The sequence below is a fragment of the Apaloderma vittatum genome, unplaced genomic scaffold (genome assembly GCF_000703405.1).
Source record: "Apaloderma vittatum isolate BGI_N311 unplaced genomic scaffold, ASM70340v1 scaffold22444, whole genome shotgun sequence".
In the NCBI taxonomy this organism is placed as follows: domain Eukaryota; kingdom Metazoa; phylum Chordata; class Aves; order Trogoniformes; family Trogonidae; genus Apaloderma; species Apaloderma vittatum.
In genome coordinates this window covers 10649-37772 of record NW_009713539.1, presented here as the reverse complement: position 1 = coordinate 37772, position 27124 = coordinate 10649, and the positions used below count along the sequence as shown (strand labels likewise).

At 40.1% G+C, this 27124-nt stretch overlaps 1 protein-coding gene across 2 annotated transcripts in view; it reads right to left on the bottom strand.

The window, feature by feature from the left end:
- SLC12A4 (solute carrier family 12 (potassium/chloride transporter), member 4) overlaps positions 1–26786 on the bottom strand; it is a 37851-nt gene extending 11065 nt beyond the window's left edge. Inside the window, exons 1-14 of one of the 2 annotated variants that reach the window (XM_009868423.1) lie at positions 26741–26786; positions 18091–18188; positions 16074–16205; positions 9732–9878; positions 9129–9183; positions 8662–8792; positions 7988–8229; positions 6240–6454; positions 5092–5256; positions 4910–5008; positions 2761–2818; positions 1257–1431; positions 728–846; positions 139–237 (exon numbers count right to left, since the gene is read on the bottom strand). In XM_009868423.1, coding sequence (XP_009866725.1) covers positions 139–237; positions 728–846; positions 1257–1431; positions 2761–2818; positions 4910–5008; positions 5092–5256; positions 6240–6454; positions 7988–8229; positions 8662–8792; positions 9129–9183; positions 9732–9878; positions 16074–16205; positions 18091–18188; positions 26741–26786 — 1781 coding nt within the window. Of the gene's footprint in view, positions 1–138; positions 238–727; positions 847–1256; positions 1432–2760; positions 2819–4909; positions 5009–5091; positions 5257–6239; positions 6455–7987; positions 8230–8661; positions 8793–9128; positions 9184–9731; positions 9879–16073; positions 16206–18090; positions 18189–21747; positions 21920–26740 lie in introns of those variants that run through there. The other variant, XM_009868422.1, reaches the window with a different exon arrangement.
- Positions 26787–27124: the final 338 nt, after the last annotated feature.

Below are 27124 nucleotides of genomic sequence, written 5' to 3'. Positions count from 1 at the left end.
TATTATAGCGATGTACTCGTGTCTAGAACTGATATCCAGAGAAATAAAACATGTCCCCAACCCCCACAGAGAGCATTCTTCCAAAACCCAGGCTCTGGACTACGGCCCATGCGTCAAGCACATCAGTCTTCTGCTTACCAGTGATAGTATTTAAATCGGGGCCGCCAGTTTGGAGTTCTAAGAAGTGTCTGTACCGCACACGCTAGATTAACAAAGAGGTAACACATCAAGAAAAACCTGCAGAAGCAAAAAAAGAAAAGCGGAAAACTTTTTATCACACACATCTATAGATTCTGGCGCATATTATAACTACATGAATGACTTACAGGCAAAACAAGGCTTCCCTGTCATGTGTGACTATCCCTCTGATTTTTATTCGCCTGAACTATCAGTATAAACTAGTTAGAGTAGTTTTTTTAGATCTATACACAACAACAACACTATGTTTGCTCTGTGATAAAAATAACATTTTTCCCCCAAAAAATAATTAACTATCTATACTAAAGACATTTATTCAGAGAATATACTTCAGAGCAAAACCAAACAGATGTGTATGCAAAGCCTGAAGTCAGAGAATTAATAGGAATAATAAAAGGGAAACTCGGGCTCCAGTAATTTGCTCTACTGGTTTAAGATATGGTTCTGAAAGACAAATGAATCAGCAAAACTCAGAAGAGTACCACACCACTTTCTCTTCTCTTTAAACAGCAACTGCCCTGTGTCTTACATAGAGAGAATCGGAGCCACCATGTCAAGCGAAGCAATAAGGATTCCCAGCTCCGCAATTAATGCTGTTAACAGAAGAGCCCATGTCGGTTCACCATTGGCTTTTCCATGACCAAAAATCTGAAGGAAAAGAAACATTAAGCATATCCTCTAAGTATGTCACAAGGTTATAATGAAAAAAAAATATATATTTTTTTAAACCAGTAGTAATTTTCCTACACACTTTTGTTCTCCAAGAGCAAATTATTCTAATGACCTTCTGTGCTTCACTGAATTAGAAGTTACACTTCTTCATAGAATTACCATATACGTCTATTCAGACTCCTTTAAAAATATTCCCAGTTTTAACAAAAGCAAACAAAGCATAAAAATAACAAATATTGACCTTCACTTCAATGCTGGGAAAACTAGGGAAAATAGATCTGATTTCTAAGAGCCCAAAGCCAAACAGCTGGTTAGCTACTACGTACAGAATGCCTTTTGGGGAGGAGTTGGGGGGTTTTGTTGGTTTGTTTTTAATACACACGAACCCAGAGGAAAGGGATGATGTTGTCCTTCGCTATCGCTTGCAGGAGCCGGGGGGCCCCGGTCAGGCTCTGCAAACCCGCTCCGCAGGTGGAGAAGAAGGATCCGATGACGATGACCCAGGGCGAGGGCCAGGACAGGGTGCCCACCACTAAGTTCTTCTTCACCGCATCGCCGTACCTGCGGAGAGGAACAGCCAAGAGTATTTGACACTCATGCTTGGCTGTCTTCATCTAGTTTTAAGACATCATTTAAATATTAAATATTACATGTTTTCTTGATTGGGAAATTCAGGAAGCTAATAAATACTCCCAGTTACTTTTAATGCAGAGACAGGAAGTGTCTGCAGCCTGATTTCAACAATCCAAACAAATGTTCAGTTATATATTATAAAACTCATATATTAACACAACATTATTTTCTACTTTTGCTTGGAAAAATGCAGTTCTTAACAAACAAACAAACAGACAGACAAAAGCTTAATGTTTAAAACACACAACACAATCCAGTATCAGACATGCCTACAAAAGACTTTGGGGGGCTTTGGGTTGGTTGGGTGGGTTTTTTTCCCCAAATTATATTCACAATTACATTCACAAACACTTCATTCCTTGTCCACTGGAATGAAGCCATCGATGTGCAGAAAGTCCTCAGAAAAAGCACTTGTAGCCTCTAGCACTGGGAACCCTGGTTTTGGGTTCACAGACAGAAATGTTTGATAACCAATGATGCAAGGGCAGAGATAATCAAATACCAAACTTACTGGGTTTCTATGCAAGAAAATAATCACAAATGCTGCATGGAAATACTTCTACGAATACCACACGTACAGCCCCAGCTGGGTGCTGCTGGTCTTTTAAGATTCTTCTTTGGCATAGGTCAGGGAAGGTACGTTATTATACTGGCTGTTGACTGAGGGGACCATGGTCAGCAGGTGCAAGAAGGACTGGAGCATCTTTGCAAGCTATTTGCTCACATACCATAGGCTGAAAGTGTATCAGCTCTTTGGCTGTACGCTACTGATGTCACCAGCACTTTTACAAAAATTGGTGGTAGCACCTTCAATGGCAATGTGATGCAAGTAACAGTTTGCAAAGAGTAACTTTTGCAATTTGGCAATTAAAAAAAAGGACAATGAGCGAGGAAAAGGAATTAAGGTTCATCTGAGAAAGAAAAAAAAAGAAACAAAATATTTTTGTTGATTAGTATCTTGCTTCTCTACGGAAGAGAGAGAAAAAGTAGAAAATTACAGTTTACTGAAGGAGGGCTCTAGCCCTCCGGTGGAAGAATTAAGACATGGGATGGAAAACCGAGGGAAACTGTGCCAGGTAATATCAAATCAAATCCAAAAAGATTCCCAAAATGTTCTTTACAATTTACATACAAATACAGATTAAAAAGCACCCAGAAGTAAAAACAACCAAAAAAATGGAGGGGAGTAGGAGATGGGCAAGAACACACCTTCCCTGAAAAAAAGAAAAAGGAAAGCATTAAAGCTGTAGAACTTACTTATCTCTCAGGACTACACCCTCTATGCAGGCTCCAAATAATAATACACAACTGAAGTCTGGAGTACAGAGTGTGCTAAGGAAATACAATTTATTTAGACACGGTAGATGAAAACAACCACAGAAAGTATTGTGGAGAGGTCATTATGTGCCTCTGCCCCACAGTGTTCGCACCACAGCAGCTCTGTAAGTGCGCAGCAAACTGGTCAGTAATCTCATGTCTCACTACTCCTATATACCTTCTAAAGTTAAAGTGAAAAAGTTACTATTCTATAAACATTGCAATAAAGGAGAAAACTTCTCAGGAAATAATTTTATATGTAAATGTCAATTTAATCTGCTAGGATAGAATAGAAACTGATATTAAAGTATCTTTCTTTTCTCTCTCGTCCTCTTGTGCCTGAAGATATTTTGAACATACAGCAATGACCTTCTGCTTTCTCATTCTGTGGTCTTTGATGTCACTCACATCACCAATAAGTCTGAATACTGAGATTGTTACTGTACTGCTTCTGGACTGGGGAGTACAAAATACTTCAGGGTTTTTGGATCTGGCAGTCCAAAAACGTTTTTGATCTTGTGATTTAAGTTTATGTGAACGTTTAAATCCTAAACTCTACCCTTGAAATGAAATTGTAAACACAAAGAGTAATAAAAGGGGGAAAGACTGATCACTCCTATCAATCACAGAGAAGCCTTCCACTGGGTGGCGTATGAACATCTCCCTATAAGCTGCCCACCACGAAAGAAGTTTTGAGCTGCAAAGATTTTATCCCTAGAGCTGGGGGTGATGTCTGTGACCTGTTTTAATATTTATTATGTTCACAGGAAATGTAGGCTTCTTGATTTTGCGTCAGTTCCCAAAGTAACATCTGTAAAAGGCTGCACTCCTAGGAAGCTGGGACAAGCGAGCCGGGATCCTGATTTACAGCTTGGCAAGTTTTGGCAAAACAAAAAAAACCCAAACCAAAACAGGTTCAAACCAGCAAAATTTCCAAGAGAATCAGCCAGCTGCTCTTGGGGTGGGATTTATTCAGAAAGCTCTTACAAAGAAATTTTGAAGTCCTTGCTCAAATTAACTGCCTTTTTAAAAATAAATAAATAAAAAATCTCCGGTGCTGGTAAGTTGTAGTTTAGGATCACCACCAGAGCTAGATGAAGCTGAAAGACCATGGCTTCATCTCTTCTGTGGCAGGAGAGAAGAGATTTATAAAGTCTTTCCTAAGCAAAGCTCCTGTGGGCCCAAACCCTGACGGGTTTAAACATACGAAACCCGGCAACTTCAGCTGGGACAAAGGCTGTTCCTCTGAACTCACCCTCAGCACCTAGAAATCCCCTGTGAGGAACATCCTCATATTCTGCAATTTAAATGCTTCAGTCTCGGCGGAAACAGGCAGGAAACGAGTCACTTGCAGCTGCGTGGAGCTCACTCCTGAGCACAGCGCTTGTACCACTTCCACACACACCAGCTGGGGATTAGGAACCACGGAATAGAATTAAATCAGATGAATGTGTTAAAAATCAAGGGGAGGAGAAAAACCTAACAGTCCTGTAAGCTGGCTTAATATGTTCTTGTTCCCCTGCCTTCAAAACAAACACATGAACTCACTGGTACTGGTGAGCCACTGACTATGCATTAACCTTCCCCTCCCAAAAAAATACACCCAGGGAACATCAAGTCTAATTTCTAACTGCAGTTTATCTTGCCCTAGAATGTTCAAGAAAACCTATATTCTTCAATGTCACTCAAATCAAAAAGGCTTTCTTTTTATTTTTTCTTTTCCTTTTTTAAGGAACTGAAATTTAGGATCTCACCAATTTAAAGCCTTCCCTTATCTTAGTAGTCCACAGCATCCTAAAAAAATATGTACCTGTATTCCACCACCCTGAAAAGCTACAGATCACTCCGTAGTAAAGAAAAGCAACAGAAACACAAAAGAAAAAAACAAAAAACCCAACGCAAAAAGGGGAACAGAAAACAACAGGATAATAATTCTGATGCTTTCAGGTCAAGGACTAATAAATTTTTGCACTGACCAATCATATTCACACTGATAAGTTCATCACCTGAAAGCAGTTCCACAAATCAGACAAAGGGACATTCACGGGAGTCACAATTTGCCAGGAGTCTACTCATTTTAAAAGGATACAGACTAGCGATGTGGTGACGATAGCAAGAATTGTTCCAACAGGAATGGATTTCTGTGCATCTTTGAGGTCCCCTGATCTGTTTGAACCAGCCATGATACCTGAAAATGCATTTTGAACGTAAGATCATGGGAGAGAAGAAAGCCCAGAGACCCAAGATGCTCTCTCACCCCAGTATTCTCACCGGTCACTGAAGGGAAGAAGATGCCAACCAGCACCGTGAATGAAGTAGCTATATCCGAGAGCACGTAGAGATGAAGGTTGTTCCTCTGGCCTGCTACTTCATCAGACGGGTGATGTGCTTTCTCCAGTATCTCTCCTTTCTCCAAATAATTGCTCCATAAGTTGTCTTCAATGTTATTACCACACCACAGAAAAGAAAAGCATGTTTCAGCTCAAACCTGTTCTCATTATAATCGGTCTACAACCAAAGATTACAAATGCAATTCATGCACCTCGGCAATCAACGCAAATTAAGACATACACAAGTTAGAAGATTTATATTACGTGCTTCGAAGGGAATCTGTAACAAAAACAATATGCATGAACAGCCTAAAGAAGTCTAAGCATTTTTTATCCTTTAATATCACTAGATGTAACATTCTTTTAACTTCATACCTATTTTAACCCCAAGAAACACACTGAATACTTTTTATGAACCACCACATCCACACGTAGTAGCTCAGGGAATCCAAAGCAGCAGGACTGACCACCTTGCTAGATACAAGCAGATTTGTTCTTTAGACCATGAAAGAGTAACAGAATTGTATGGCTAGCATTTGACATTTCAGCAATAAATGTGAAGTCCATTTGAGAAACCAGACTACTGGTTTCTGTGAAAACAGGAACCTCAGGCAGTCAGCACCTGCACAAAGCAACTGTTCTCTGAGGCTCATTTCAATAAGGGACACTTTTCAGTTATAGTCTGGAGCAGGCAAAGAAGGAGGTATGTTATTTTTATACAAGTGTTCTTATCTTTCACGATGTAATCTTAACCTGTCTAAAATGGCGAGTCACACCTACACAGAATTCTGAAAAAACTAACAACTTACTCATGTTGGTATAGCTCAATTACAGCTGACCTTCTGCAGAAATTATGATATGTACAAGGCAAATTTAACGAGTTTTACCGCAGACAAGTACTGTATCAGGACAAAAGTGTCATCTACTCTTGTAAAGATTACAAGACTGTTTTCGTTATTGAAGATAATTTTCTTCACTGTAATTACATTTCTTCAGTCCCCTCTCTCTTAACCAGCAGGGAACAGTTCAACCCATTTCAAGTGCTCAGCATATCTCCTTTTTAAAGGAATAAAAATAATTCAATTGTACCTTTTAAAATGCCACTAGCAGCTCCTGGAATTCCTGCTATCTCAGTGACGTTGTTCCTCAGGAAATATTCATCACAGTTCTCGAAGGTTAAGTTTGTACTGTGGCAGAAGAGCTCCCAAAGCTTAGAGGCCACAGTAATGTTATCCTTCACTACGGTTTTGGCACAAACATCAAACTGATCTCTTGACAAAGTCCTGTTGCCCAACATGCAAATCCTGGAAGGGAAACATGAAAAGCAGTGTTGTCATAGGGTGCCAGGAAAGTGAAATCCGCTCCTCCCCACAATTCTTTCTTATTATGGAAACTTCAAGGGGCTCCAGTCTGCTACCTCATTTTTCAGCTTCAATCACAACAAGCAAAGGTGGTTCTTGCCAGAAGACACTACATGTAATTGCTAAAATCTCCCAGTGTCTGCTGTGTTTCACCTAACCACAAAAACAGTTCACTGCAGCATTCATTTCATTCACTTCTGCAAAGATGGTTCCACATGAGACATAATGAACAGCTTGCTGCCATTAAAAGTATATTCGCCTTATCTTCCCAGTACTAGAGAACACTCACAGAAAAAAAGAAAAAAAAAAAATCATGTCTTCCATTTTTATAAGTTAAATTGCTTCACAGGTCTCACCAGTCACTAAAGCCAGGAAAATGGAAGACAGGGCCATTTTTGTAGGGTTTGCAGGCCTGTGAACTATAATTTCAGAGAAGCCTTCTGCTCCAGAATCAAAAATAAATACAGTATGCAGTTACTTCAGCAAAAGAAAAAGGAACACAGCCCAAGGAAGAAAGATAGGGAGAACATTCAAGAACAATCCAAAAGATAATAAGGGGGAGGTAGAGACATTGTTTTATTTTTACTGCTGTAAATCTGCCACTGTTGTAAAACATTATAATCATCTGGCCTTTAAATATCTAAAGGGAGCACTTGAGGGTTGCAAGTACTTGGTTATGGTCACAATATTTCAAGATGTGAATAGTTATGCGGACTCAACTCCTCTATTTCCATTCCATTCACCTCTTGTCAGCAGTATCAGGAAGGACGTTTTGCATTTCTGGTAAAACACATGTATCCAGGTTATTGTTGCTCTAGCTCAGGAAATGGTGTTACCGTTTCACTGCAACACACCACAGAACACGTTGTTGTGCTCGGAGCAGAGCTACAGCTGCCCCTATGGCAGACCCATCTGCTTTCAGACCAAGGAGAAGCTTCGCAAGAGCCTCAGTGTGGCACCATCACACCTCCCACACGCCCCGAGAGACGTCCTCTCTCCCTGCCAGCAGCCACATCCCACCACCACAGTTTCCAACCACGAAGGCAGCACAATCGCATCTGACTGGCCCAGGGAGAATGGACCTGTCAAAGTGCTTCCTCCTAACGGCCATAAACAACCCAGCAAAATTCTTGTTAAAATTTAACTCAACAGCCGCAAGCCTCGATATTGGATTGTCTTTGCAAAGAAACGTGAGCCTCCATCAATCCAGATACTCACCACAAGACTTCATTCCACCATGGAGTTAAAGAATATAATAATGCATTCGCTTTAGCCTAAAAAACTTCTATTCCACAAGCTCTGCACACTAAGGACTCTCACTGTCACTACATACAGCTAAAAAAAAAAATCTGATGCAATTCACGAAAACGGTGGCTGTGACCTTGTGTTAGGCATAATTTTTAAGTAACTTCCACTGAACCCCACCTTCCAGACCTGCAGGCAAAGATACACTCCCCACCCAGAAACAGTACTCACGGAAATTCAGGTGGGTCAAAGATGGACTTAATAGCTCCAGCATAAATGGACAGTATGGATATCACTACGCAGGCCAAGAAGAGGGAAGCAAATTTATTAACATATTTCACGCCTACGAAGACCACCACTGCCATCAGGATGAGAAACACAGTTCCATACACCCTCATGTTGTTCAGCATAGCGCTGGAGGCATCATGGGCACCAGATGGATGAAAAATTGCTGCTTGTGGCACAATGTACGTCTGAAACAAGAAGAACGCAAGCTGAAGGAACACGAGAACAGAACTCTGCCTATAGTACTGTAGCCCTCTTGTACCTGTACTAGAAATTGAAATCACTTTCCAATTTGTAACATGCTCTTCACCGGGAATCTTCTGTTTATAGGAAAAGTCAAGGGATAACGGCCCATTCTATCTGTACTTCTACAACTGAGCCAACTTTATCACTGATGAGCATGTGTCTTCCATTTAGTCCTACTTGATTCCATCCAGGTTTTCAGAAGAGCTTCCATTCTGGACACCCGCAGTGTGCAGTGGTACAGAACTGGACACTGAAGAAACTGGAAGCCTTCTAGTCTCTACTTGTAAATGCATATACAGATATGTGATGAGAATACTAGGGTATGTTCTATATGCTACTTGTCTTAAAAGCAGGACAACTCCAGTACTACTCACCAGTAAAATCTCAATGGCACCAAGGATATACATGGCTCCTGCAAACGTCGTTCCTAAATAAAAGCACAGCCCTACAGCTCCACCAAATTCTGGGCCCAGTGACCTGGATATCATGAAATAGGAGCCACCAGCTATGAATCAAGAAAAAGTGAGAGTAAAATTATCATTTATTATTGTTAGAAATTGTAAAAGATACACAAGACTGCAATAAAATTATCCACTGTGTATCTGCTTTTCCAGCAGTTCAATTGAATTTTGTTCACGCGGGAGTAACCAAAGAACAAATAAATGAATCTTTAATCTAATTGATACTACAAAGAAATACTAGATACAAATTCAGGCTTTGTATCCTGGCTTAAGCATTTTTTTCTGGAATAAAACCACATTAACAGCTTGTAGAAATTTTACTTTTTATTTTTAAAAAAACTAACCAAACAACCCATGAGAAGTTTGCTAAGCACGCTTACCTGGAACAACACCATTTGTGGCAATAGCACTCATTGATATGGTTGTCAGCATAGTCTGGGGAAAACAAGGAGAAGTAAGAATTGTGTCAACAACATTTTTTAAAATGTAACTTATTTCTATTTATTCTGCCTTGGCAGGCAGAACGAGCGAAAACAAGGGTAGCAGGAATTTAATTATCACACTGTTGACACTTTTGCTTGAAAGACTACCACTGCTTTATCAGGTCAAATAAGGGCTGTCTGAGACAAAGCAAGATAAAAGAACGCAGGTGTCCCTCCAGTCACAGAGCTGAAATTCCAACGGCTACTCCAGCAAAGCAGGTACCCATGACCTGGGAAGGCACAGAAAACAGCTGTTTGCTCAACAATTGCTACTTTTAAGACCGTATCTACACTAGATATAGTTTGCCAGTTTAGAAATAATAGTCAAATAAAAAAAAGTAAAAAAATAAGGGAAAAAAACCCCGCATGGCTCAGACATAGCAGAAGCATCTAGCAAAAAATTTGTCTTTTCTCTACACCTTCATCTACAGTGCAGCCTCTCCAAGTTTCTCACTAGTTTCCCAGAGGTTATGTCACGTGTTATTTTACTCAGGTACTTACACAACAGCAGCAAAGTAATACGATCAGGAAGGACTGAAGAACTCCAGCCATTCCCACCATCCAGGTCAGCCGAAGGAAGAGAATAACCCCGAAGATATTCTGCATGCATGGTAAATACACTCCCATCAGGGTGCCCATGCTGGGTGACTGAAAAAATAATAAAAAGTTCACTGACATTAATTAACTGGAATTATTAAAAGCAGAAAAGCTAGAATTGCTAGATAGCAAAAAAACCCTACAACTTGCTTTTCAAATGGCAGAAAACATACTTTTGTTGTGATGTTAAAACTAGAAAAGATTTGGAAGCAATCTGGAGACGTGCATTAATGTATTTCCTTCCATTTTATGAATTTCATGTAAAACTAGTGACTTCAGCCTTTCTCAGATCTAGTGTTAGCATCAGGCTCTGAATTACTCTTGAGGGTGACAGAAAATACAAGTAAATTACGAGACTTCACAGGAACTGTGCAGGACTGACATTCAACATTGTATCTTGTAGAACTCTCCTTTGCCCAAACGGTTACTGTCAGAGGACAGTCAGACCCACAACAATGATATCAAAATGCCACTGCCAAGGGGTTTTATTTCAATGAAGACGAGTGTGCACTGCACTGGCACACCTGGCACTAGTGCACTTCAGAGTCCCAAATCTCTGTGGCTTCCTGACAAGCTATTTCATTGCTTCTGCTTTCTGAGTATTTCTTTGGCATTTAAAATTATACAGAATGCTAAAATGTAGAAGGAATAGAGAGTGTAACTTCTCAAAGGCTCATCCTTTTTCCTGCTTCTTTCTATAAATAAACCTGAATTCCAAGACATATTACAGATTTAAAAAAACCAACCAAACCAAAAACCACCACATGAACAACCATCTAAATGATAGGCTATTAAAGGAAGGTGACAACACTTGGTCAAATTTGACTCCACATGGCATTAACTACATGCAGAAATAAATAGGTCACATGCACCCTTATAGACAAATCAGTCCTGAATCAAAAGCAACAGTACTTAAGCCTATTACTGATGGCGACAAACTGGCTCTGAAAAACTTTGTTCTTGCCTTGTCTTCACTATGGAAAAATGTAGTTACCCAAGGCAAGTCAAGAGTGTATTTTATTACACAAAGAAAAATCCTAGAAAAATCAAGTAGTTCCAAGATCATTAGGTCAAAATAAGCAACCCCTCTGCATTAGGAATCTGCCCTGTGGGACAAGAACGAAATGTGTCCCTGAGAGCATCAACGGAACAGCTCTGCTAGAAATGCCAGGAATTGCTGACTGAAAGTTTCTGAAGTCAGCTTTAAATTCCATGTGTGACGAAATCTAAATCAGATCAATGAGACTCTCCCCACACACACGATTATGTGCAAGGACAGAAAACTGATAGTAACAGAAACGATGCTTGTGCATAAATATCCTGATAAGGGTAAAGTACAGATTTTTAAACAAGTTGTTCCAATGCTACAGTAGCAGAGGATCTTCTCGGGGTATTTGTCAGAATATCCACTTCAGTAAGAAGAGGAGGTTTAGATGCTTTGGTTGAAACATGGACTCACGTTGCATCTTCAACTGCACAAACTAACGGAGAAAGGACTGAACAATGTTGCCAGGCAGATTTTGCCCTGCACAAGGGCCTGCTATTGACAATGCCGATGTACTCTTTGCCTCTCTTTAAGAGACGCTCCACGTCATTTTCATAGAATCATAGAATGGCCTAGGCTGGAAGGGACCTTAGAGATCATTTTAATCCAGCCTCCCTGCCTGCCGCCAGGGACGCCACCTCTCGACTAGATCAGGCAACACATGGGGACCGAACGGGAATCAAAACCCATGACCTTGGTGCCATGCTCAACCGACTGAGCTAACTGGCCCCCCAAGCACCCCCCTCACAGGATCTCTGAACCCAGCACCAAGTGAATTTATTGGACATGCTCGGAGGCAAAGGAGTTTTCTAAGAGTTTGTCAAAACTGGCACCTGGGAAAAGGGAAGAAGCTCAACCCTTTGCTCTGATGCCAGAGAAGCAAGTGGAGCAGTTATTGCATACTCTATACGACAGTTTTCCAAGCACTATGAAAGCAGGTGAGCTTTCAGCCTGCCCTTCACACATCTCCCAACACCTGTTCTTTTGCGTAAGAATCCATCACAGCTCAGCTATCTTCTATCTTCTGCCCTCAGAGAAGGCAGCTTTGCTCTACCATTCATCATCTCCTTCCCCTCCCTCTTAAGTGGCCTCTTACTCTGCCACAGAGGAAGAGGAATTGTGCATTAGCTGTCCAGTTAGGAGACTAAGGCAGAGCAGAGCAGCCTAGGAAATGTGTGTCTGCCCACAGACAAAACTCAAGCCACACTATTACTAAATGTACCTCTGGCGTAAGAGTTTACTCAAAATTTTCTTACCCTGTGGAATAAAAACAGTGGTATGAAAGACTGATCCAGAAATACAACTTGAACCAGTCTTGTTCACAGCAACATTTAACACCAGTAATCTGCAGTGACTTGACTGTTTTTATAGCAGGTTGTGATGAGTGATACTAAACCAGTGCTGAAGCCTCAGCAGAATGTAATCTGAAATAACAAGTGTATTATGTTCAGTCTCAACAGCCACCAAATGAAAAAAAATAATCACCTCATGCTGCATAAAGGAAATAAAACAAAGACATTTTGAAGAATGCTGGTTTAGATCAACCAAGAAAGGACAGAAAAAATCTCAAAAACAGTCTCAATTTCAGTGATGCAGATGATGTGTCTGCTCACTCTAATTAGCTGCAGACACATAATTGATACAAATATTGATCTGAGTCTGAAGGACACTATTTCCATTGTGCCAGCACGATGGGTTATCAAAGCTCTTGGCTGCAGGGCTCAGGGACATTGATCAATAATGACAGCTCTTGTGGTTGCTCTGTAGCATGAGGACAAACAGCCACGCAGAAACTAATTGCCTTGTTAAAGATACATGAGCTAAAATAGTTGATATAGTTTTTTCCATCATGAGAAGGGAACATTTTCTAGCACTGTGTCTGTTAAGTGCTTTAATAGAAGACTTTATTCAGAAACATAAAAAGCAACCCATTTTCTACCCTGTTACATGGAATAGCATTACACAGAATCACAGAATGTCAGGGGTTGGAAGGGATCTCAAAAGATCATCTAGTCCAGCCCCCCTGCCAGAGCAGGATCACCTACAGTAGGTCACAGAGGAAGAAGTCCAGGTGGGTTTTGAATGTCTCCAAGGAAGGAGACTCCACAAGCTCCCTGGGCAGCCTGTGCCAGTGCTTTGTCACCCTCACAGTGAAAAAGCTTTCCTAATAGTTTTGTGAAACCAAATTGTGTTAATTTTATCTGATATATCTAACACAAAATGTTACTATCAAAAATACTTGATGGGAATGCTGAGGCAGGGTCATACGTTTATATTAAGCTGCTTTGTCCTCATCTTGGTTTGCATCTTCAGCAAACACCACAGCAATTATTCCAAGAGATCAGAGAGGGCGTAGTCATGTCGTGTTTTCCAGTGCTTGTGGAAATCATAATGTTCAGGTCTCTTTTGGTCTTGTCACTACAGAAAGCGGGTGCTGACAACAACAACCTCCAAAAGCTAAAGCATATCGTTCTCTAGTCCCTTAACCTTAAACTTTGAAAGCGAGATCTGATTTTTTCAACACTGCCCCCTTGGAGATCTGGCCACTTGATGTGCACACAACTTCATTGTCTCTTTTTTTGTGTCTGTATTTTTGTTGTTGCTTTGAGGGTTTTTTTGTGGTTGTTTTTTGGGTTGGGTTTGTTTGGGGTTTTTGTGTCATTTGAATGGATTTGGAGGGCAGGGGCATACCAGTCACAGAAAGGTATTCACCGAGAGACCTGTCTTACCTGCTCAGATAGAGAACTATATATTCATTTGCTGAAAGGACTGCTCTCCTCATTTGATATTTGAATACCAGATTTAGAATCTGCTCATTGTCCTTGCTCTTGATTCTTGCCTACAAGTTGCCAATCCCAGTACATGACACTTCAGGATGGGCAGCTTGCCTTCTGTCACACTGGCTGGGTACGTATTTGCCAAGCGCACCCAGTGTAGCACTCAGCAGCCAGTCAGTTGGCAACGCTGGTGCTACCATGCTGGGATGGATGAGTTAACAGAAGCACATTGATTTATACTTCAAAGATGATTAAAAGCAAAGGTGTAGAATCCCATTTGCACAGCTTCCAGTTACGTTCAATCCATAGCACTGTACAGTTACTGCTTTTGAATTTCCTCTTTTTAATGGTTATAATTATTGGCCACGTTAATATTCAACCTTCTTATATTCTGCAAGATGTTTAAAAATCTCATGTTGCTTATGGCATGAGAGGGAGAAGAAATTCAAACTACAGTTATGATAGTGCAGCTGATACAATTTAGCCCAGAGACAGATATGCCAGGCAAGGATTCACATAAGGAAACCACAGTGTTTACACAGAAAATACTGAGATATTAACACAGGATGATATTGTCACCTTTGGAATAGTTACCCAACCCATTCCACAAAAAACATCTGAGAAGTCTGCAAACACACATTTTTGGGACATGGGAAAGCATAACTCAGCGCAAACTCTATTTTACCACAGAAGGACAACAGTCCTTCTTTAACATGGACAATACTCCTTCTTTTCTGGCAGTAAACAGTCTCAAAAATATGCAAGTGTTCACATAAGTCACACCTAGTTGTAGAAATACTAACACCAAACATTATGTATTACTCTACTCAGGATTTAAAACACCTTCTTAGTTTCCTGCTACTTGTCCCATTTTTACTTTGTGAAGCATTGGCATTAGCCAACTTCACACTACAGACCCATCACCAAAAATCTCCCAATTCTTTTTCCAACAGGGATGGGACCAGCTTTCAGATTAGACTGCCTCTTACCCAGGTCTGAGCTGGTCAGGCAACTAATAACAAAATAAACTGCAAAACTTATCAGAACTTTCTCAAAACAGTACGGGTTGTACCTACCGTATCCCCCTCCATTCCATCTTTGCTAGGGTAACAAACAATCTGCTTTTGATGGCAGTAGCCTGAAAATTATTTTAGATTACGTAATAACACCATGTTAACAGCTGGTGCTTGACATTATTCCCACCAAAAGCATGCTAAACCAGAGGTGCAGCTGACATTTCATATTAGCAATGCAAAGCTAAAACCTTTGGATAGACTCAGCAAATAGTAGAAGAGCCAGTATCACATAAAAGAAATTCACAGTTAAAATGTTTAAATTATTTTTTTTTTAATGTAAACATTTAGTACCAGAACGCAGTTATTGCACCCAGACAACCTTCAACTCAGGCATGCAATGACATCACATTCACCAAAATATTATAGTACTTTTAGCGCGTGTGGTCTGGGATAAAATTGAATTTTGAGCCTCATGTTGACTGAACAACTTGGTTAACACTAGCATAAAAAACAAGTAGAGCAAGGAACTGGAGTGTGAGTAAGGGAGCTGGAATCTGGCCTTCAGCATGGGGTAACATGCATTCTTTTTGAGAACAATGTGCTGATTTTCAACATTATCACTTCCATCTCTTTCTGAAATGGCTCAGACTTTAACAAGACAGTACTAAAAAAGTCTGTAGAATTCAAGTGCTATCTTGGCTTTTTGGAAAACTTTCTTTTGAGAAAATTTGCAAGCAAACTGACAGGCCTGCAAGTGCCATAAAATGCAACCATGCCACTCGAGGCATGGTTGCATTTAGCAGTAACTGACTGCCAGAGCACTGAGAAGAGCAGTTAGAACACAGCTCTCCTGATAGAAATCTAAGTACCAACAATCAAACCCCACCTTCCACCTAGCTATCCCAAGGCCAGCCCAAATGGGCTAACCATGGAAAAGCAGATCCTTTGGGGCAGAATTCAGCTGCCTAAGTGCCTAAAACCAAACGGACACCTGAGCTGCCCCAGGGCATCCAATCTGACCTCCATCACTCTAGAAGGGTGTTGTCTCCTGCAAATCTTGTGCCGTATCTACCAGGCTTAGAGATGTATCAGAAACTGCCAGGCACCTAAACCAGAGCTTGGGAAAAGCCTGGGGTTTTGTTCTGTTCTTTATTCAATTCACCACTGAAAGCCTATCCTCCTTATCTAAATCCATATCAAGGGTATTTAACTGCCCTGTCGTGCACAGGGCTTAACCATTACATCTGCCCCAATTCTTTGGGAACATCTGGTTACCCACAACGTTCCACAGTATTTCTTTGTGACACTATCATGGCTTAAGATAAGGCAGAAAGGAGTCCAGCTCCCCAAAACTCACATACAGAATCACCCCACTCATCAGCTGGCCATAGAGACAATCTTTACTTACTTTTGACACTTTCTTCTTTGAGCCATCAGTACTTTCTGCTTCTTCATGTTCCTTAACACCTTGGGTAAGATTTGTGTAGTTAACCAATTTGCCAAGCAGAGATGACACTTTTGGTCGTATATCAAGTTCTTCCTGTGGAAGAAGACAACCAGTCAGCTTCTGCAACTCACAGCATTAATGAAGGGTGGCCGGGGTCACTCCTTCCTCTGCATGCCCGAGGCTGCCAGGGAACACACCAGGAAAATTATCCAGGGAACAACAGAATATTTCACTGTGCCTGAACCTCTGATAAGAGGATTTCATTTCCTGAAAGGAGGGCAACTCTGACAGGAAAAGATTATGCCAACAGGTCTGCAGCCTTCTTCTTAGGAGCTGAAAACCCATGAATTACAGCGATAAAGAAGTCTGAGCCTGGGGACTGTAAGAAAATAAATCCATACTTTTAATGTAGCTCTGATGTCAGCTTACATTAACAGATACACTTTTAAAAAGGTCAAGTTGCCAAAAAAATCAGAGATTTTGTGATTAAACTTTGGTCATTGTAGGCATGCATGCACTTTGATAATTTTATTACATTTTTCAAACTATGCCATCTAATTCATGTGGATATAGATAAAAATCCCAAAAGCCACATGTACCGAGGCCTCACACCCTTACATTCTTGCCATCTAACTTCTGTTTCTGAAAGTAAGTTCAACAGGAAAAAGAAAAAAAAAATCAGAACCAAGCCATTCCCTTCCCCTTTCTATTTGAAATGAAAACGTTGTACATGTCTAACTGAACAATAAGTAACGCATGATAAAGAGAAACAAGTTTTTATACAGGAAATAAATCCTGATTAAGAAAGGTTTCACCATCTGGAGTTTTATCATACCTTCACGTATCATCACAAACAGTTTCTGGTAGGGTCAGTAGTGTTACGTGCCTTGTACCTGATACAGAAACTGACCTCAAAGAGCTGAACAGATGCCACGAGCCAGGCACCCCTTTCTCACTAATTCCTCTGATCTGATCTGCAGTTCACATCTTCAAAAACTCGACTCTGATTCCTTCCAGAGAGAGGCTGAGGCAACACGTGCTTCCCATTCAGCTGAGCAGCGCGGCCTTTGGGATGCTCCTCCCTCTCTTCAGTGGCAGAGAAAAGAGCTCACAGACCCAGCACTGTGCTATTGCTTAGGAAAAAGGCAGCCGTGCCACAAGCGGCCAGCTCTCCACGACCTACAAGTGAGTTTATCCTGATCACAGATTTACTGTGCCTTGGAGGGAGGACACACCACAGCTGGGAGCAAGCTTCCAAGTTTTTTAGCCGAAGCACACTGCCTGCAAACGTGGTTGTAGCATTTCCACGGTGCATTCCTACCCAGCAGCAGGTTAGTTAGACTTGCCCAGGCTCTATGCCACGCAGCTGAACTCTGCAGGCGCCAACCTGGCGGGGTGCAGAGCCAGCTCCTGCTGCCTCACACCGAGTTCCCAGAACGGGAAATGGGTACATGCTGCCAGTCTTGCTGTGAAGACGTAACTCAAGCTCAGCTGTAAAGCAGATGCAGAAGCAGACGGACCCTCTGCACCTCTTCCCAGCACCTGAGCTTCTAAAACACATTTTCACATGTTTTAGAAACTTAGTCTTAGTGCACCATGACATATTTGCATTTAATGCAGTGGCAGTGAGGTGAGGATGCTTGAGGAGGATTCTGCTGGACTCAGTGTGGCTCCAAGTAGCCTCCCAAATGACAGTCTGGTCCTCCTTCCTTCCACAGTCACACCTCTCTGCCTCATAGTCCCGAGTGCTCATAATACGTGAGCTTTTCTATCACACAGGATACCTCTGCTTACTGGTACATACATACACCCACAAAAAAGCATGCGGGGGAGAAATCCCTCTTACTGTTATAGTAATAACAGGACACTGCCTGGAACCTCGCAGCACTCTGTCCTCCACTTTACACAACGTGCTCGATCCCTCCCATCTTAAAAGATCACAAATCACATTAGAAGTACAAAAGCCAGTTAGAATTACCTCAAACAAAGCCAGATTTCTGTCATAGTAACTATCGCCTCCCTTGCTAGCTTCCGAACTGTTCAGGAAAGGACTATTTTCTTTATGGTTGCCATGACCTGTAAAGAAAGAAAAGAAGCATGTTTTGATACGAGCAGAAAGACAGATATCCCAAGGAAGCTTTGTAACCTTGACACAAAAATTGGGAAGAATAAAATTGGTTGGTCAGTTAGATCTGTTTCTTTCTAATATCTAAAGTTATGCAATGTTAAGTCAGAGGTGTTACTTTAAAGGTAGAGTTTTCTTCTATTTCTATTCCTCCATTTTCATTAAAATAGAATAAAAAGTCACCTCAAAGTAAAATTTACCCATAGAGTCACAGCTACAACATCATCCTTTATTTTCCCTTTTATAACTATTTCTTGCACAGAACACTGACAAGAGAGTTCTCATGTACTTAGGAATCATTAGTAATAATAAGAGTAACTTTTGAGTAGTATGTCCAATCAAATCAGGTTGATTTAGTAAGACTGAATAATTCAAAGACTAGATTCTGCTATTACAGTACAAACAACTATCAACCAAAGCCCATCCCTGTCGTGTTCCCCCCCACTTTTTGTGTTGTGGGTGGTTTGTCGGTGTGGTTTTGGTTTTTTGTTTGTTTTTTTTTTAAACTATGTCCACTAATCCCAGACACCAAATGTGCTCACTTCATGATGCCTTGACTCTTATTGTATTTTGAATATTTAGACTGGGCATTCTTCAGACTCTTCTTGCACTCCTAAGTTCAAATGTAATACCAAGTACAGCAAAAGCAAAGCATTCACATGTGCAATGAACAATGTCAAAAAAAAAAAAGATAATATGGAAGGTCAGTAGAGCTTTTTGCCACAAGTAACTTTAAACAAGTAACTTTAAAAAAATAAAAGATACTACAGTACAAAATGAGCTCTGGAGGAAAAAAAAATCCCACACTAAATTGGTTCTATTATTTGTAAGTTCTCAGACCTGTGGCTCCCTTTACACTCTGCTTGACAAAAAGAATTCCTTTCTTTTGCCTGTAACTCTTCACTCCCTGCTCTTTCAGCCAACACAAATTAAAGAGATTTCCAAGAGTATCTCCTTAAGAAAGGAGCAATTCAAGGAATATTTTTTTAATCTCTGTTTACAAAAAAAAAGTAACCATTAAATAAATCGAAAATTAAAGAAAAACCTAATTATCTCACACAGAAAATCCTGTCAGTTAAAGTAGTATTGTACACTGAGTACATAAAATGCGGGAGATTAAACAGCTGGATTTTTGGGTTCATGTTTTCAATGATTAAAGTAATCAATTCAACAAGGCTATACTAAACTATTTAATATAATTGAAATGAAACTATCTCTACATTTTGCAATATGAATCAATTACCAACTGAGCATAACAGGCAAACAGAAGACTCTTCCCCTGGACACAGTGAGCATATACCACACCATTACAAAAGTAGTTGCTACAAGTAGAAAAAATTACAAGAAAGTTCAGTCCAGTTCTCACTGAGGGGAAGGAGTGCACGGAAAGAAGTACAATTTGCTGGAAATTGCTCACAGGTGCTTCGAACAAAACTGTTGGAAAAATAATATTCACAAACAGAGGTCTTTTTAGCCTTCTGGAAGAAAACACTTAACTGACCAAAAATATTCGTAGACAGCAGTGTGCTGTATTTATGCACCTATTTCTTCTCTCACAGCTCTGACAACTAACACCACAATGTTAGTTAGCACAGGTGGGCTCAGCTTATTTGCTGACCCCACCAACACATAAGAGATGTTTATTGCTGTACATTGTAGAATTTTTCTGCACGGCTAGAAAAATATCAGTAAGCGTAGCCACACAGCATCAAAATAAAATGTTTATCTACTTCAGCAAAGCCAAACATTAACTAAAAAAATCTGCAAAAACTGCTTGCTTGCTGTATTTTTTTATGTCTACATTGGCAGAAATATACAAGATCAATTTAGTTGCAGTATGTATTGGAAGCCACACTGCAGTCCCCTCCACCCTAATGCAGTCCAAGTACATTTGCGGTTTTTGCTGAGGAAATGGAGTTATGTGCCACAGAGGTTTTACTCATTAAATGAGACACATGTGCAAATGATAAGGACAACATCAACAGAAATTCTGTCTACTTGATTCTTCAAGGCTTTGGTCTGTGCCGTATCTTCTCATTGTCACATTTAACCAAACACAGCAACGTCATGAGTAACTTTGCTTTGTTTTCTCATTTCCTATATGCTGAACCTTTGAAAAAATAGGTGGTTTTGTTTGGTTTGGGGTTTTGTTTGGTTTGGGGTTTTGTTTGGTTTGGGGTTTTGTTTGGCTGGGTTTTTTTAAATCACTGAGTGATTTTTAAATCAATTCTTTGTTTTCTTAGTTCTCATAGTTCTTCCATCAGGAGCCTTACCTTACACATGCAGCTTACCATTGTCTCAAAAAAGTATAATGGGCGTTTCTTTCCTTGCAGTGCTTACAGAAACTCTCACTCTTTTCATGCATAAAATCACACTGTTGTCAAGATAACTCATACATTCAAGCTCAGATTTTTATATAAGATGACAATTGTTTTGCTCTTTCAAAATACCAAGCCTCTCATTACCATCACTGGTATAACCTATCCTTAGTTAAGAAAGATTACTTCATCCCATCTCTCTGTGTCTGACAAGGACAAGTGACTTATGATGATTCTTCAAGTTAATTTGCATTATTTTTTAAATGTATCTTCATTTTACCTCTAGTAATTTTTTCACACTTGGTCTCTTCAGAAACTCACTCTCTCTCTTCTCTAAAAGAGCATCCAGCTCATCTCTCATTCTCCATTTGCATTTTCAAGCACCACCCAATTCCTTCCCACTAGACTTTCCCTCTGACTTTGACTCCTTGGTGTCCTGGTTTTATACACTTCCTGCACACAGGAAGCCCAAACAAAGCAAATTGCAATAGAAAAATCAGTAGAATTAGCAAACATAAAGAGAGTATTCCTTCTGAGATTGATAGTGAACATTTTTATCTTGAGAGAAGTGTTCAAATGGCAGGAGAAATACTGTTGGCTTTTTATCAAATTTACAGCATTAATTCCATTAGCCTCAAAGTATATAGAGATAATCAATTGCTGTGAACAATGCAAAAATAACAATGAACTTTCAAGCTGCATGATTCTACTGATCCAGTGAAATGTCCCACTAAAACCCCACCCAAACGCTGTACACTTGCAACAGGAAGCAACCGAGTATAAGCTTATGTTCAAGTTCTTTACAACAATGACCTGTCTGAACTTCACCAATGTGTAGGACTGGGTGTTGCAGAGACGTGTGCCAATTCAAGAAGAGTACTACACTGCTAAGTTAAATACAGCTGATTAAATGACCGCCAAAACCACCTTCACCACAGTTGCACATTTTGTGCAATCTCCACTTTTTGGAAGTGTCCTAAAGCACAGCATCAAAGAGTCTATCTCATTTTATCTCTTTCCATATTCTGCTTCGTGACTATGACCATTTCCTCAATAAGAATCACAAATGTGCTTGGACAAAATAGAATAGAACGGACCGCAGCACAGCATACAAGATGTACTGCAATAAAACATTTGTCTACTATATTCTGTCTGCCACCGAGCGATGCCAGCAGCTTCAGAAGAGACTTACTTGCATGGGAAGAGCTTGTTATCTCCATCAGTTTTGGAAGAGAGCAGAGGTGACCTCGGAGAGCTACTCCGGGGAATTCTTGCCTCAGCTTCACACGAGGAGAGTTTATATTCTGAACCATGAAGTCTCCTGGGCAAGCACCATCTTGTGCCATACGTACAGATTTCCACATTCTTAGTTATCAAGTCCTTGGTCTTGGACAGTAGCTATGTGGTGTAAGTTTTCATCATGCAAGATTGTTTTGCAAGGAACATTTCTTAAAGAAGGACCTATATACTCTGCAACAGAGAATAATTTATTTGCCTTAGTCCCCAATTAATCTCAGTTTCTGAGGCAGGCAAGCTATATTCCAAATAGGTTAATGTTTCCTCTTCAGTTGTTTCACTGCTTTTCAGCCTTCATTATCCTTCAATAATTAAGGCATTTTATTTCTGAATGCTACCAGTTCTCTTCCAAACGAAATAATTCGGTTTGAGGCCAGCACTACAAATATATAGTTTATCTAAATATCTCCACCATAGTTCCCTGAATTTTTTAAAGCTCCCCTACTCAGGTACAGACACAGGTGTGTGGAGCAAGGTTCATCATCATGTGGATCACCCAAGTTCCACAAAATATCAAAGATGGTCTCTGGAACAAAACCTAAAAATCCTAAGTGTGCATCCCCCCATAGACACAAACACACAAGCCCAGGTGCCAGAATAAAAGCAATAAATGGATGTCCAAACTTCTGTCTTTTTTCTCATTGCCAAGAAAAAACACTGTGACAAAACTGTAGCAGATATGCTACTGAATGGTTCTATTTTGTTCTCCAAAGGTTTATGTTGTCTTTACTTACTATTAAAAAAAAAAAAGAACACAGAGGACAGCGTTCACGATACTGCCTTCCTACTGTAAGGGGATTAGGCCAGAGAGACACAGTTTCGCTGTTTGAGCATGCCAAGTGCAAGTCTTTTGTGCAAGCCATTATGTTTAGTAACTGACAGATGAAAACCAGAATTTAGAGAGAATTACAGACACAACAGGTATATGAAAGTAACTATAAAGAAGATTAGTGAGGATAAAGTAAAGCTGAACAATTAGGCACAGAGAGACTATCATAAAGATCAGGAAGCTTCGCAGTGATAGTCTACTCATCCAGACTACCGAAAGAGGAACCATCCCTGTCAGAAGGTGACAGGAGTGGCTACATGACTCGACCTGTCGGGATTTTATTCTTCTCTACTGCCAGTTTCTGAACTCCCTTAAAGAAAACCACCACTCCCCGACTTCACCGTGTTCAGTTAAATAAGTGGAAATTAGCATGTCTTAAAACAACCTCAGATCTTTCCACCGGGACATGACTAACTCAGAGAGACACTTGCCCAGTTCTTACGGCAGCTCCATGTACCTGACAAGCTCAGGCACGCCGGAGGCACAGATGGACACGGGCTGAGCAGCTTCGGGCCAGTCAGCACAGCTAAGAGGACAGGGGAAAACACAGTCATGCTAACTAAACTGCAGGGAAGCCTACAATACTTTTTAGAAATAAATAAATCAATCCCAGGAGAGCCGAACTTCGATAACAAACTTATGCCACTTTGCTTTTACAGACATGTATCTCAGCTATAGCCACGAGCTGTGACGGTGGCACGCAGAGCTGCCTTAGTCCTCCCTACCTGCTAAATCTTAACTGAGGGAATAAATTTCTTCAAAGAATTTTACTGTGAATCAGATTACAGAGTCAGAGCTGTAATGCCAGGCTTGACAAAGGAAAAAAAACCATTGGTTTATTTACCTCTTTCTAACTGACAAACAGCAGATACTTCGTGGAAATCCAGCTCAAAGGACAGCCCAACACTCCTCCCCTCAATGTAATTTAATTTCTGGAGCAGCATAAGAGCTAGTATCTCACTTGTAATTGTACTATGCATGTATGGACTCCATTGCCTACAATACAGTAAAAAAAAAAAGTAATGAAACAGACCATAGAGGAGCTAACACCACTTTTTTCTGTCATTCAGGCGCTATTTTACAAGCACCACTGGTCACAAAGCCTGTGACAGGCACACAAACTGAGCCATTCTCATGTACTGAGAACATTATTTAATCTTACACCTTTTTAAAATCATAGTATAAAAAAATAGTAATTCATACTTTTAATATTCTCTCTACAAATAACACTAGAATCCAAGATTAGAAATTCGAGTTGATACCCAAGCAGTTGGTGCAGGCTTCCTTTAATCTAATTTCAGCTATCTAAACAGCAGGCAGCTATATTCAACTACAATGTCGTTATATTCATCCCATTCTGTATGCTTGCTTTTTACTCAGAAAGAGATGGCTAATTAGCTGATCCCTGGAGTGCCTCTCCTGTACATACACCCTGGCATGCTGCACATTACCTCTAAAGAGACTCTGAGCTAAATAAAAAAACCCTAATTTATAGATGGTTTCAGGTATGAAAAATTTATCTCGCTTTGGAAAGCAAGTTAGTTCTGTTAAGATTTCCTTATGCTTTTTCAGATTTTCATGTGTCAATATCTGCAAATTTCTATGCAACTGGCAATTAAGCCAGAATTCAGGTGGGGTTTTTTTGACCACAAAACCAAAATAGATTTGCTACACTGACTGTTCTCAGAAGACCCGGAAGCAAATGAATGCACCCAAGATAGGTATTCTACAGGAATAAAAAAAGTTGGAGAACAATGGGATTGCTGCAAACAGTAATTACTTTCACGTAGAGTACTTCTTCCTTGCATAACCAGGTAATTTTACTAGTCACAACATTATTTGTGAAGACGTTTGTTCATAGCCTTAAGGATAAAGTTTTAATGTAAAAATCCATCCGTGTCCGTTTTACTACTTTGGGGTCTTGGCTTGTTTCTACACAAGAAACTGTTTTAACACAGTTCTTGAGAAGGCGCTCACCAGATGTTACCGATGATACCACCTTCCCAAGCACTTGCTTCCTCCAAGAGGCTGTGCCACGTTCCCACGGCGTTCTCCTCCTCACCCAGCAGCAGTGGAGGTGTGTGGGGCTGAGTATTGCTGCAGAACAGAAGGCCCTAAACAAGTTTCTTGGCCTTTGCAAGCAGCTCAAGAACGACCTATCTCCACATTTCAGGAGCAAAGCTTTTAAGAGTATTCTCAAAGTATATCATGAGACTGTCACATTACCGTAGCCTAAGAAACATGTAGATGACACCTTGATTTCAAACACATTCTAAACCTGCTTATACACTATATTCACATAGTTTGTCACATGTGGCTGGGCTAAACAAAATTCCTACTCTCAGAATGTTATGAAGTCTCCTTCTTGGTAGAGCGTAACAAATTACTCAATTTATAATTATATTTTTTCAGACATCACTATACATTTTATGCACAGAATTCAGACGCTGCTTCTTTTCCTAAATTACTCACTTCCAACTGCTTAGCAAAAATCCTAATACAACATCAGTAACAGTCCAAAGTATAGACCTTACTTAAAAATAATAACACAAATAAAAATACAGCCTACTGGAAATATTTGTTTCTCTATGGACAACACATAGCTAGCCAGAAACACAAGCATTTCTAAAATGAAAACTCTGACTACAAGCACAAATCTGATAATGAGGAATACTTGTGTTCCTTTAGGTACAAAGTAGTCAGTATTATCCAGAACACTTTTTTCATGCAAAACCAGAAAGTCATGATTTACGACTTAACTTTCATATTTTTCAAAACTGAAAATGAGAATTTCGTTATTTTGCAGAAGCGAAGGATTGATTGCGACATTCCAGGCTCTGAAAAAACAGTTCTCAAAACATTTTGAAACCTTTACTAAGTTGTCGGGTTTGAAGGGGGAGTAAAGGTCGTTTAGGTGTGTGTTTTTTCATTAGGAATATTATATTTAAATCAAGAATAGGAGAAACATGAAACAAATAGCATCGCATCTAGTTAGATAAAATTCATTCACACTACAAACTAGGCATTGGTAATGAAATAACCAACTGAAATCTGTTAATGCCAGTTCAGTTAAGACCTTGGGCTACCAGGTCTTTCTCACCGAAGGTGGCAGAAAGCATGAGCTGTAAATTCCAGGCTGACCCAGTATTTTATTAAAACAAAGGCCAAAGGTGCACTAGATAACCACCCAGCAACAATAAGGCTGTTTGAGAGGAAAGAATAGCAGAATGAAAGGGCAGATCTTTACCTGGATAGTTTTTAGGCAGTAAAGAAATGCTCTGTACTTAAAACACAGGCTCAAACTATCGGTTACACTGACCACTGAACTCTGCGTGCCAGACCCCGACACACACTTCCATCAGATACTGCAGCTTAAAGGCCAAACTATCCACGCTCATGGGTATTTTAAGAATATAATGTGTTCACTCACCATTTTAAGACTAATACATAACATAATTTACCTCACTATTAGATTGACACTGTCAGTAAAATTCCGAGTTTACTGAATTTTACCCAAGTCAAGGTAAACTTGTCCAAATTCGTTACCCACTACACTGCAGGTACCACGTACATATTTATAAACAGCAACAGCTTTGACCTCTACGAAACTGACACAAAGCACAGTTGGACCAAAAAGCAAATTAAAAAGCTGTATTGTTTGATAATACATTAGTTCCTCTGAAACAGTTCAGAGTTCTAAAGGCTGCATTTGTTTGTGTTCTGCATGAAAGAAACAGTCTAAGCTCGCAGACAATAACGTATGCAACAGTTAGGCTGCACCAGAGTACTGAATTAAGTGTACAATTAAGTACAGATCTTCAACTTATCCCTAGATAAACATGTGCGAAGTTACTATCAGACTTCTACTGTACTTAGCAAAACTAGATTAGAGAACAGCTTTACCAATCAAGTTGACTGATACCCTACAACTCAAAGGATTTAGCAATTTAATAATCCTGCATTTCAGAGTGCAATGATTTTATTCTTCGGCTAAGAAACGCTGATAATTTCAGAATGCTATAATCCTCTGTAGGTATTAAAATCAACACAAAGTACTTACCCTTTAGCAATAGCTCTTTGCCATTTTCAGCAATTTGGTTTACCATTTTTCTTCTTTCTGCTCTTAGTGCATGCTTTAATAAGTGCCTTCTCTGTGAAGTCCTGAGGATTGGACAAGTTTAATAGTACTGTATTCCCAAAAGAACTTTTTTTCCACCTCCTCTGACAAAGTGGCCGTTGGCTGCAATGCTGAATGGGACTGATCTCTTTCAGGAAGCAAAACGGTTTCTTACTGAGAAGCTAAGCCAACACTGAAATAATCCTGGCATTATAACCCTTTCAAGATTGAGAAAATACACAAATGTCAGGATCTTACAGAAAATGCTATTTGTGAAATCCAAGCATGGCCACATTGAAGCAGCACATTGCCAACTCTTTGCACACT